This window comes from Vespula pensylvanica, chromosome 18 (genome assembly GCF_014466175.1).
Source record: "Vespula pensylvanica isolate Volc-1 chromosome 18, ASM1446617v1, whole genome shotgun sequence".
Taxonomy (NCBI): Eukaryota; Metazoa; Arthropoda; class Insecta; order Hymenoptera; family Vespidae; genus Vespula; species Vespula pensylvanica.
The window spans coordinates 2,777,201-2,791,096 of NC_057702.1; the positions used below are offsets into that span (position 1 = coordinate 2,777,201).

General features: G+C 26.7%; 2 protein-coding genes across 2 annotated transcripts; one reads left to right on the plus strand and one right to left on the minus strand.

Annotated features, from left to right (window-relative positions):
• Positions 1 to 875: 875 nt before the first annotated feature.
• Positions 876 to 2,575, minus strand: LOC122635475 (ribosomal RNA processing protein 36 homolog). Its single transcript, XM_043825736.1, has 3 exons — positions 2,303 to 2,575; positions 1,633 to 2,143; positions 876 to 1,543 (listed from the first exon to the last, which is right to left on the minus strand). Exons 1-3 carry the CDS (start codon positions 2,453 to 2,455, stop codon positions 1,389 to 1,391), a joined length of 819 nt encoding a protein of 272 aa, XP_043681671.1. The 5' UTR covers positions 2,456 to 2,575; the 3' UTR covers positions 876 to 1,388.
• Positions 2,576 to 8,760: 6,185 nt separating this feature from the next.
• On the plus strand, positions 8,761 to 10,790 carry LOC122635599. Its single transcript, XM_043825981.1, has 5 exons — positions 8,761 to 9,069; positions 9,398 to 9,530; positions 9,676 to 9,813; positions 9,917 to 10,068; positions 10,586 to 10,790. Exons 1-5 carry the CDS (start codon positions 8,945 to 8,947, stop codon positions 10,788 to 10,790), a joined length of 753 nt encoding a protein of 250 aa, XP_043681916.1. The 5' UTR covers positions 8,761 to 8,944.
• Positions 10,791 to 13,896: the final 3,106 nt, after the last annotated feature.

A 13,896-nucleotide genomic window follows, 5' to 3' on the forward strand; every position in this document is an offset into this window, starting at 1 on the left:
GACTTTCGATCTTTCTTTTCTTTTCTTGTTTTTTCTTTTCTTTTTTTTTTCTTTCTTTTTTTTTTTTTTTTTAATCTTGCTTGTTCATTCCTCGAAGAAAATCGAATTTCGAGCGAATCGATGGACCGTGTAAAAGTGCACGAAAAAATGTACGAGAGAGAAAGGGATCTTGATTTTCGCTCTTTTCTTCTTTTTTTTTCTCTCTCTCTTCTGGTATCTTCCTTCTTTTCCTTTTTCTTTTTGTTTTGTCTTATTTCTGGATTCTCATCCGTTGAAATAATATTAAAAAACAAAGAATGTTTATTTGTGCCCAAAGAGAGAGAGAGAGAGAGAGAGAGAGAGAGAGAGAGTGAGAGTGTGTGAGAGAGAGAGAGAGAGAGAGAGAGAGAGAGAATAACACAAAACACCTAAAATAGAAGGAAACAGAAAATGAAAGAATGATTTAACTATTGTCTCCTTTATTCTAGTAATATATTATAATAATGATTATTATATTGTTATTGTTATTATTAACCCAAGAACGTCGGAAAAATCTAGTGGAACGTCGAAAACCCTGCGCAGCCCGCCACATATTAAAATAAAGCAAGCGAGAGAATCATTGAATGATTAAAAATATAAAGAAGAAAAAAAAAATGAATGATGTTTTATTAATATTGTACATATTTTAAATAATTGAAGACGCGGACAAACAGATCGTGCGTGAACGGTGACCCAACGAGAAGGCGCTTTCACGCTTGAGAAGGGCCACCTTTTGGGTACGGGTCTCCTTGTAATCTTTTTCTGTTTTTCGTTTAGCGCCGCATACGGAACAAATGCATATAAATATAAATATATATATATATATATATATATATATATACACGCATACACATATTATGGACACATATTATACATACGTACATGCATACATATATATATATACACACACATTCACATGTAACACACACAAAGAGAAAAAATAATACATAATACATAGGGGACAGATAAACGATACACACCTACGAGAATAGAATTACAGAGATACACTGCTCTATCGATCAAATATCTCTTCTAATTGATGATTCCTTTCATATTGATTATTCTATAAGTTCCGTTTTCACACATGAAATACATTAAGGATGAAGCGAGAGACATTGTCCAACCCAAGTGTCATTACTTTTGATGTTAAATAAAAAATACATAATTAATAAGCGTTTTTCTCTTTGGAACTTACCATTTAGATGATAGAATATCATTCGGATATTGGATAAGATATTCTTGAAAATAAAGTAGACATGAGTATCGTTTGATTAACAGTAAATATGTTTATTATTCTACCTAAGGTTTATATACATATACATATATGTATATATATATATATATATGTTATAAAAATATCTTCGAGTTTATTACTCTACTTTCGTATTTGTCCAACTTGCTTGTTCCATTTGTGGTCTGGATTTGTGTAAAGCTTTCTTGCGCAACCTTTTGATGTGTGTCTTCAATTTCCCTGAATTTTTTAATTCCTCGTATTGAGATATTAGATCGAGAACTTTCTTCTCCGCTAGAATGAAAATTTAAGGTATACAAGCGTGAGATACTTTAAGTTAAGAAAGTTTTGCAAACGAAGGGAAAAAAAGAAAAAGAACTTACATTTCTTTTTGAAAGAAGGTTTCTGTCCAGATTTGATAGCCTTTACTATTAACTTCTTCTCTTCGATCTGCTTCTCTTCTTTCATGTTCTTTCTCTTTTGCTCTCTCAATTGATTCTCCAATCGTTGAATAAGATATTTGATTTTTTTTATCTCTTTCGGATCATCTGTCTTTTGTAACTCGCTTTTTAAAGTAACTAAGTTCTCCTTCTTTATATCGTTAATAAAACTGTATGCGTTTCTAAATGCTTTTTCATTAAAGTCACCACATAAACTATCAAAACGTGGATCTCTAGGTATATGCTTCTTAACCTGAATTATTTCTCTAAACCTTGGCACTTGTTTCTTCGTAGACATTTCTCGTGGTCTATTTTTGTTTTCTCTTTTGAAAATTACTTCCTTTTTCTTTCGACTACCAAATACAGTTTCATTGTATACCTTTGTACCAAGTTTTTCTTTTAATTTTTGTAAATCTTCGAAACTCATATGTGACAATTCCGTACGAATTTCATCCTAAGATTCGTCGTAGATTAGTAAAAAAAACACACACACAGAAATTACAAAAAAAAAAAAATGATATACAGTATAAAAATAAGAAACATAACCTCAAATAATACACGATTCAATTTTCTCCGATAAAAAGGATATAAAAATAATTTACTCGATACTTACTTGATTCTTATCTTCGTCCAAAAATTCATAACCTTCTGCATTCATTTTAAATATAAACAAATAATATAATAAATAACTATTAAACAAACGCTTCACACAAACTTCGGAATGTTTTCTTCGTGTAAAGCTATCTGTATTATCGATTGAAAACATCTTCAGTTTCGTAAGATAAGACTAGGTATATTCAAGATGGCATACTATGTCTGTTTTCAAATAACAATCTTATTATTAAATATTTCAAATTGTCTTATATATATAAAAGTATTATTAAGAACGTTAATCGACTTTCGTACGAAACGTGTGTAACTTTATTAACAAATACGAACAAAATATGAATTTATAAGTGAACGAACAGAAAACACTGTTTTCATTAGCTGTTTGTAATATCAGTGTATAATAACAATTGAGTTTGTGTGGATTAAAATAGATAGATAAATTAGTAACGTGAACTATACTTTTCAGTCTTCTATATATTTATGTGTGTGAAATTATGTGATTTTGTTTCTTGTGCTTCCTCGTAGTGAATGGTGTTAAATAAAAATTAATAGTGACGTACAAACGTATCAATTTTATAAAATATATGAGAAATATATAAAAACATATATAAATATATAAGAAATATATTAAACGTTAGTTACTTATTAGTTTGAAATATATAATTTTAATGTTATATTCCAAGAATTATGAAAAATGAAAAAAATATTTTCTTTTCTATTTGGAATATGTGTAATAGGTTTAATCAGTCATAAATGAACAAAATTTATTTCTTTAAATTTTAGATATTATCTCTATAATCGTATATCTAAATATCCGTTAATAAACGTTTTAAAAAAAATCTTTAATTTCATTCTTTGGACTATATGTCATTAGAATCTTTATTACGTATTTGTATATACGAATATTTTTGCAATATATATGGATATACAAAATCTCAATATATAAAGGTAAGTATTAAACCGATAATTTACGTTAATAACTAACAAACGATTAATTCTTTGAATTTGAATTTTCATTACGATTTAAATGTCATTGCGAAAAGAATAAATTATTTGGTTATAGGTATTTGTTTATAGCTATACAATAAAAATAAAACTTAAAGAATTTATTCAGCCTTGAACCAATGTATTACATATTTATAAGCTTGATTTAATTAATTATAATTTATTATTCTTATTTTATATTACTCCTAATATACATACATACGTACATATAGAAATATATATATATATATATATATATATATATATATAGCATTTATATATTGAATACACAGATCAAAATATTTACATACTATATGTTTATATTGTACATACATACATTTACACGTATGAACACAGTTAATCTTACTCAATATTAATAATATTATTATAGTTCGTTTACTTGTTATTCATCGTATCGAATATAAAAGAAAACTGATCCGACAAAATAAATCAAAATCAATCGAGCGTTCGTGTTCGTAACACACTATATTCTACGATCCCGAATACGAAATTTAATAATTTTTCACAAATGTACAAACAAAATATATTAATTAATTATAACTTCTATATAATTATTCGATTTTGTTTCGTCGAAAAAAAAAAAACAAAAAAAAACAAAAATACATTATCTATAATATGAAACAAAGTAAACAATTTTTCTTAAAAATCTTTCTACTTATAGGTTAATATATAGATTAGAAAATCATTTTCTAGAATCATCCTCGTCTAATACAAAGAAATTCTTTATCAAATGCTTTTTCATGTTAGAGTTTGAAATTCGTATGTGTGCGTAAAACGTATATACGTATTTTTTCGTATATGTGCGTATATATGTGCTACATACAAGCAAACGAAAAAAGTTCGTTAATATCTCTGGTTGGCATTGAAATCAAATATTTTCCATGAAATTATATAGGTTAGTAATGTTCGTAAAATCTGGGTCAATGTTTTCAGCACGGTCTTTGATCATTTTTCGTATTACAATTCGATTTTTATGTGTTCGTTTATACACATAAACATATGCGTAACGGAAAGAAATACACATATATACACGATAGAGAGAGACATATCCAGAGAGAGAAAGAGAGAGAGAGAGAGAGAGATACACAAACGTGTCATATACGCATCACATTTACACACATATATATATATATATACATATAAACATATACGTATAATTTATTTTGTAACAAAATAAAAACTAAATCTAAATATATATTAAATAATATCAGATAATATAAATATACTAAATGATATACTAAATTTTACAATTGATAATTTAATGAAGGACAAGGAAGAAATAGAAAAGAAAATCATTTGTAGCTGTGGTAAATTATTTTGTATCTCTTTCTAAAGACGTTAAATGAAATTTGATACAGAGAAAGAGAGAGGGGGAGTATGTGAAATAGAAAGAGACAGAAAAAGGAAATGAGTCCAAAAGAGAAAGAGAGAAAGAGAGAGAGAGAGAGAGAGAGAGAGAGAGAGAGAGTATGTGAAATAGAAAGAGATAGAAAAAGAAAATGAGTGAGAAAGAGAGAGAAAGAAAGAATAAAAGAAAGAAAGTAAGAAAGAGAGAGAGTATGTACATATAAATAACTAGTGGACTGTGAATTTCCAGGAATTGTATTCGGTTAAGATCGTAACATAAAAAAAAAAAGAAGAAGAAGAAGAAGAAGAAGAAACAATCGAGCATCGGACTCCTTGAAGGACGGTTAGAGAAACGGTTTTCGATACTAGAGAATATTAAAACTGTAATAAATCCTACGAAAAGATCAATTATTATTGTTCGAGGTAGGTATTTTGTAATATAATATATTATAATATCTTTTTGATGTATCTATAAGTTTATCACGCGTATTATTTTAGTCACATTTTAGTTACATATAAATTTGTATTATTTTCAAACGTTTCTTGATAAAGTACAGGTTATGTGCGAAATAACAACGAAGAATCTAAACTACATTTTTGTGTAAAGTTTTTCTTGAAAAGTTTTCACAATGATTTTAGTCATATATATATATATATATATATATATATATTTTTTTTTGATTTTCTTTTATTTTATTTTATTTTATTGTTACAATGAACACGAAATTAATAATCTCGTTTTTCTTTTTTACAGATCATCATCATTGCAATCTCGCGCGGGCATGGCAATGAATAAATCGTGTGTTGCATCGTTTAAATGAAATACATAAAAAGAAAAAAAAAAAAAAAAAGATAGTTAAATAAATAAATAAAATCGCGTGAGAGTAGAGTCAGTGTTTGTTCGTTCGTTAACGAGAATTGTTTTTTTCTTTAATTTTTTTAAATTAACGTTCTCGCGAATTAAATTAATTGCTAGGTGTGTTTTTATTGAATTATGTATATTCCAATGAAATAACATATTTTACGATGCAATGATAAATAGATTCAGTGTTTGCTCGTTTAAAATTTGGTTATCGTTTTTTAACAAATATATGAATTGTGTATATATATATATATGTGTGTGTGTGTGTGTGTGTATAACATACATATATATAGTAGAGATTCGCGAATTAGATTCAGTGTTCATTCAGCAGTTAATAAATAAGTATTCGCGTGTTAGAGTCAGTGCATCATGGAAGATAATCAAAAAACTACTATACTATCTTCGTCAAAGTAAGTAAATGTTTTAATATCAGAATAAATAAATAAATAAATATATATATATATATACATATGTAAATATTATATATGAATATATATAATAAATATATTTACAATATATATTGTAATACAATATATGTACATATATATACATATATACATATAATAATAATAATAATAATAAAAATAAAATATATGTATATATAATTATACAATTTAATCGATTATAATAAAATGAATAAAAACTTCCATTTTTTTTCTTTTTTCTTTTTCTAGTACTCTTCTTCAAGATCATCGTTTCATCGAGTAAATCCATTAAGATTTCAACTAACAACGTTTGCAATCTACTTCTGATCAATCTCTCTTCCTCTCTTTCTACAATTTCAACTTATAAGTTTCGGAGTGTTTTGGAGCCATCAGAGAACTTCTTAAGTAGTAAGTGAAAAGAAATGAAAATCTTATAAGTGAGCTAACTCATCATGCCGAGTCCGAATCGGCACGAGTTACTTGCTATAATTTATTTAAATAAATTATTCATAAGCATTATTGATAAATTTAATTCGTATTTCGAAAATTTTTCGCGAGTGATATAATACATTATTTTTTTTTTATCTTCATTGCTTAATGTAGATGATGATTATTATTATTATTATTATTATTATTATTATTATTATTTTTTTTTTTAATATTAATTGAAGGATAGGATCTTCTTATTTACGTCATTAGGTTAGGAGTCTTTTAATTAACTGTGCAATTAATTTGCACCAATACATAATTCGTGTTTCTTCGCGATATATATATATATATATATATATATATATATGCAAGAAATTAATTATTTATTTATATTCGATTTTATTCATGAAAAAAAAAAAACAAATAAATAAATCGTATGATATATGCATTGTTACATGCATCGTATTTAATCAGTTTATTTAATGGCGATATATTTCGATATATCGATATTGATGTAATATAGTGGGAGTGAATCATGATATATATTTATAAATGTATTAGTACGTACTAGTATTATTTTATTTTTATTTATCTATGCAATAATCAATAGTCCTAGAAATCGATTACATAATCTCGATAGTATATCAAGTATAATAATTAATAGTATATAATATTGATAATATTATTAATAATTCTATTTCTAAGACGAAGATTATTTTTAATGATTAATTTAAAATGACAAGAATGGCAGATCGGTCGATTATTTTCTATCGATTAGAAATTAAGATAGTTAACAAAATCCTGAATTTATTTTCATAAATTATTTCATTTAACATAAATATTCTCAACTTTCAATAATTTATCATTAATGATATATTGAAGTGAAAATGCTTGAAATTATATTAATTATAATAATAAATTTAATAATAATAATTATAAATAATTTAATAATGATATTAATTGTATAATACATTTAATTATTTTATTAAATATATATATATATATATAACATAGTAATAATTAGAAAATAAATTCATCTTTATTACGATTAATCAAAATTTTTTTTTAAAAACGTAATTGCTCTTCAATTTATCATACAAGTATATATAATACGTATACGTTGCAAAAAAAATACGCGCGATGTACAAATTATATATATAAAAATGATATTAATTAATTAATTTGATATTACGTAGATATTTAACAAAGAATCTATGTCTTTTTTTTTTTTTTTTCTGTCGAGTAGATTTTTTTTCTATCGGATCGAAAAAAGATTCATTGAACGCGATTAGTATGTTATGTTAACCCATAAATCTGTGTATTGAGCAACTTCCAAGTGATGATCTCGGTATTACTTGCGATCTATCTAAATCCAAATGTAAATCATGTTGCATACTTCACTACGTTTCTAAATTATTTTTCTTTCTTTCTTTTTTTTTTTTTTTTTTAAGTTATGTAGGAACTATATATAGACATATATTAGATAGCGTTCTAATTATAGTCGTAATATTAGAATTATCGTTCTAATTAAAATACGAAAGATATTGACCAATGAAATTTTTCTATTTGACGTTTCATCGTATCATCGATTTGATTTCTTTTCATTTATATATTTTTTATTATTAATATATTAACAATAAAAATATACATAATATTGTTTCTCCGTAGATTGAAGAAGTTATTATAGATATTTAAAAGTAGATAATAATACGATAAAAGATGTTTGGAAAATGATTATTGAGGCTACTTGATAAAGAACAAAGAATAATCTTAATTGATTGGTCTTTTACTTTAAATCAATCATATTTCGAAAATTCAAGTAGATACAAATCGCCGTCTCCACGTGCGCTCTCGTCGACGCAAGCTTATTACTTTATTATCTTTTAAAATTTTTTTATTATCTTTGTTTTCTTCTTTTAATCTTTTCCTTTGTCTTTCTTCCTTTTCTTTCACGCACGTGCGTACGTAGAAAGTTATTGCGACAATTGGGGATAGTTTTTGAAGAATTCAGAATTTGCGAGGTGAAATCTGTGTTTCAAGGTCAGAGATTCAGTGATTCTCGTGGGTTAGTATGCCGAATGTAAGCGAAAGTGAACGCGTTTATGAAGGAGAATAAAAAAAAAAAAAAGGGAAAAAAGAAAAAAGGAAATAAAAAAGTCAAACTCGAGAAAGCGAAAGTGTTTGATAGTAAGAGAGATGTTTTCTCGTACGAACGAAATTGAAAGTGAAATTTGAAGCTTTCGGAAAGTAATTTCGCACAGTGAGAATCTCGTGTATTCATTTCTTCCTCTTTGTGTGTGTGTGTGTGTGTGTGTGTGTTTATTTGTATGTTTCTTTTTTTTTTTTTTTATTCCGTTTGTTTATTTCGTACAATCGCCCGTGTCTTTAAAGATATTTACGTTCTTTCTTTTTCTCTATCACTTTTGTCTTATTCGTTCAAAATAAAATCGTTATCGATATTTAATCGACGAACTCCGATAAACCGAAAAATGATAGCACAAGCACAATCAATAAAAATGGATAGGATCGTAATTAGAATTCTCAGATCGGCAATAATATTCAATTCGGATTTGTCAAAATGTATCTTCGAAGATGTACTCTTTGTTTTTTAATTTTGATAGTTACATGTTGTAATGGAAATTTTACGGAGTATGTCGGTGTTACGTCGGAGTTGGTCAGTGTGGAAAATCCGATGTTTGTTGGGTGAGAAATTTATTCGAATTTATTTTATTTTGTCATTCGTTTTGTTTTATATATACATATATATATGTATGTATGTACGTATGTATGCATGTATATGTATATGTATATGTATATATAAAATAATATATTAAAAATAACAATATATAAAACAATATATAAATATATAATATATATGTACGTATAATATATATATTATATTATAATAATATATATAAATTAAATATAAAATAATATGTATTATATTAAATACAATACAATATAATATATATATATATTTTTTTTCTCTTTTTTTCTTTTTCTTTTTAATTTTTTTTTTTTTTTTATCTAGCCAAGATACGAGCGACGTGTCGTCCAAAGTGAACATCAATAAAATTTTCGATGAAATCTTACCGAAAATTCGTGACTTCTTAATTAAAAACGGCTTGGAACCGATTAATCTTCCAAATTACACCGAAAAGATCGTACGTAGTTATGCAAAGACATTTAAAAAATTAAAAGATTATCGTGATAAAGAAAGAAATAAAAGAAGAAGCAAACAAACAAATAAACAAATATACTCGTTATTCGTTTGACGTGATTTTAGTTAATTAATAATTATAATTTTAGTTAATCAATGGTAAGATCGATCTTCGAAATGGATTTCTACATTACATGACGGATGTTAAACGATCGAAGAACGTAATGTTACAATATCGATATAAGCATATATTTCTCGATATACCTTTGAGATGGCAATTATTGAGCGTAAGAATTACTCTATATAGGGGGAAAAAAAAAAAAAAAATCTGTTTTATTATTTAACGAAATTAACAAATTCGTCAGAATTAATCAATAATTATATTTGCAGTTTAATTACAACTACGATTTTACGTATCTTTTTATAAAAAAGCGAGGAGAGGCTTACGGTCGTGTAGAGGATGTTGATTTCATTGTTACATTAGAAATAGATCTTAATAAATTCCAAGTGATGCTTCAAGAGATAAAGATCCATAGAATCGAGTAATTATAATTTTTCTATATAATTAATCTCATTGTTTCCTTTAAATAAGTTCTATAGTAAGTTCAAAAACGCAAGAATGAATTAACGTGAGAAACTGATCATCGACGATAGTTAAATAGAAAAATTAAAGATAATTTTTATTCTTTTTATCTATTTCGAGTGTGATAAATTCGTTGGATAAATTCATTAGATAAATCGGAATTCAATTTTGCAATGTTGCAAAGAGAAACGAAGAAATTATTTATTATAGAGAAAAAAGACAAAGAATTGTTAAGTTAATCGATTAACACCTGCTCTGATCTAATTTATGTTTGATAAGAGATTACATTGAACACTTTATTCTTTAATTTGTTTGATCTCTATATCTTGCGTTGTATCAAAATCATTTATCTTTGATATCATTTTTTAAAAAAATGTTTTAACATTTTAACCTTAATGTCCTATTTAAAAAAATATATATAACGCGCGCGCGTGTGTGTGTGTGTGTGTACATGTGTAAAAATTCTGTTCTTTCAGATCGTTCAGATTGAAAATCCACACGAATAAGTTAGATCCTTTGATGAACATGTTGTCTCAAGCGATGACGCGTATTTTTCAAAATCGTATTATAAAATTGCTCGAAGAAAAAAGTATTGAGATCGTCCAGCCATTTATCAATGAAATGAATACACGAATTGCTCGAAAAAAAATTATGCAGATTCACCAGGGCTTGTATCAATAAAATAAAATGAATAAACGAATTAAGAAACCAAATCATAAAGTCAAGAACTTAATTGCTTCGTAAAAAAAAAAAAGAAAGAAAGAAAGAAAGAAAGAAAGAAAAAGAAAGGGAGAAAGAACAAATGAGAACTCGAGGTAAAACGTAATACTTTTCTTTTCTTTTTTTTTTTTCTTTTTTTTTTTCTTTTTTTTTCAGTCACGCGAACTTTGTTTGGTCTCTCAGAATAGAAATGAAATGTAAATCTACTTGAGTATGATCGATATCTAACTATCGTAATTAATGGAACGAGCTGTTACAACTTTCTTTCTCTTTTTCTCTCAATTTTTTTATTCCTTTTTTTCGTCCTTCAAATTCGATTACAATAACATTCTCTCTCTCTCTCTCTCTCTCTCTCTCTCTCTCTCTCTCTCTCTTTTTTATTGTTTAATTTTAATTACAACGTGAACGAAAATAATATAATAAAATTGATGTTAATCAATTGATGTCGATCAATTTTTAACAAAATGAAATCGATCTTAAGGATTGTGTTGTAATAAGATATTCATAATCGCGATCCATCTCAAAATATTATTACGAGAATATATTCATATATTCTAGTAAGATATATATATATATATATATATATTATATTATCTCATCTCATTTCATCTCATCGTATTACTTCTATACATATACATATACATATATATATATATATATACACACACATTTGCGAGTATATGGTTGCTATAGTTGAAAGTTACGCCCCCGATGTAATCCCGGAAACCTATCGTGTGTTGAATTTATAAAATTGTCATCTAAGTTTCTCTCTCTCTCTCTCTCTCTCTCTCTCTCTCTCTCTCTCTCTCTCTCTCTCACACACACTCTCTATCACGGCTATATAATTTTATATCAAAGTTGAAATGTTTATCGCGAACAACGACTTTGGCCAATACGATGTTTTATTTGATTTGATTTGATTTGATTTGATATTTTAATGAAATAAATTCCTTCGTATTTTCATACTAATGGAATATTTATACATAGGAATATTTATTTCAGAGATTGCTTAGAATCGTTACTAAGAAGTAAAGTGTCATGTCATTTATTGAAATTATCCTAATTTATCGTTATATAGAATATGAATGTATAATAGTACACACATATATATATATATATATATATATGTACGTATATATGTATATGGAAGCAGTCTGGTGCAACGATGATTGGACAATCTGCATAGAGATGGCTCCATGAAAATCCATGAACGTCCGGTGCTCGAGGGATTTTCCCGAGACGAACGGTAATCTTGTTTATACGAAGTACTGATCGATAGAAGCTGCAGATAGGAGGAACTCGCTCGTGAAGTGGACCATTTTGTTAGCATGTACATATGTAAATATAACGTGAGAGTTTTTAACGGTTAATACCTGTTAGCGTTTGTTGTTGAAAAAAAAAAATATATATATATATATACACACATACATGCATATATACAAAAAAGAATTAAAAAAAAATATATATAAATAAATAAATAGAAAAATAAAAACGATGAAAAAAGCTATCCTGACAAGATTTAAATTCAATCGAATTGCCATTCTCGCCAGAGCAAATATTTTTATGTTTCAAAATGAAAAAAAAAAAAAAAGAAAGAAAGAAAAAAGAAAAAAAAAATAGAAAAGAGAGAAAAATCTATTAAAACGAAAAACGAATCTATTAAATCGAAGTATGAAACAGAGAGAAAGAAAGAGAGAGAGAGAGAGAAGTGAAACGAGCGAGGATTTATTTGTTTAAATCGGTAGATATACGAAACACGCAAGCTTTTTGAATTAACACACCGCAGGAATTTCATTGGTTTGATTTCGTTCGGATTCGATTTGATTTGAAATGCGTTTACCATTTGTAAACTGGATCGTACGGAAAATGTGTTCAATACCGATAGAATTGATAGATCTGACACAGATAGTCGAGCATTTATGCGTGTCCGTGTTCGTTCGTTTGACACGAAGTACTAATTACGTAGTAATTAAGTACTCCTGCAAACGCTAGCTAACTCTCCCTGGGTGAAGGGAAAAATCGATATATGCAACTGATTCCGACGAACTACGGTGTTTCATGTCGAATACGATTCGCTAGTTTGGATGTGTAGATATTATACATATTTCTATTGATTGTGTATATTGTTGGTAATATATAATATAGCTATATAGTTAGATACGTTACGTATGTACGTTATATATATATATATATATATATATATATATATGTACGTATGTATTAATATAATTGTTAATTAAGATCGATCTGGTACGTTTTAAAGTGGATAAATTACTGTATTTCAAACGAACGAGTATTTAATCAAAGTGAAAAAAGAAAGAAAGAAAGAAAGAAAAAAAAACGTTTAGTAAATTTGATTATTCGTTGTAATATATATATATATATATATATATAAAAAATCTATAGATAAGATATTTAAATTTGTAATTAATTCGTTCGTAATTGATTTACGATACAATTTAGATATGAAAAGGTAGATAATAAAAAGTAAAATAATTAAAAAGGAAAATAGAAGATACGTATAAATGGTAATAATCGAAATGTCGGTCGTTCTTCGATTAGCAAATAAATGAATTATATTTCGAGCAGACGAATACGAAAGTAAAAAAATCGATCGTTGCTTCGTAAGACGTAGAAGAAATTTTTGTAATGTTCTATACGAAGCGTACGATTCGAGTTTCGTTGGAATTCATTCGTTCGTAATCGATGATTTACGATATAATTTAGATATTAAAAAGTACGTAAGAAAACTGAAAGAAAAGTAGAAAAGAAACGAATAAAAAGAATTATAAAAAAAAAAAAAGGAAAGAAAAGAAAAGAAACAAAAGAAAAGAAAAGAAAAGGAAGAAGAAAAAAAAAAGAAGAAGAAGATATGTATAGAAGGTAATAGGAAAATGCCAGACATTCTGCGGTTGGTCCATACATTCTCGTGTTCTCGCATGGCATGATTACATTTCGCGTAATCGATCGTAGCTAATACGCGAGCAGACAAGGGTAAACAAGCATCGCATGTACGTCTGTCTGTCTCTCTTCGTGCACAATGGAAACCCCATTGTCAGAGTATATT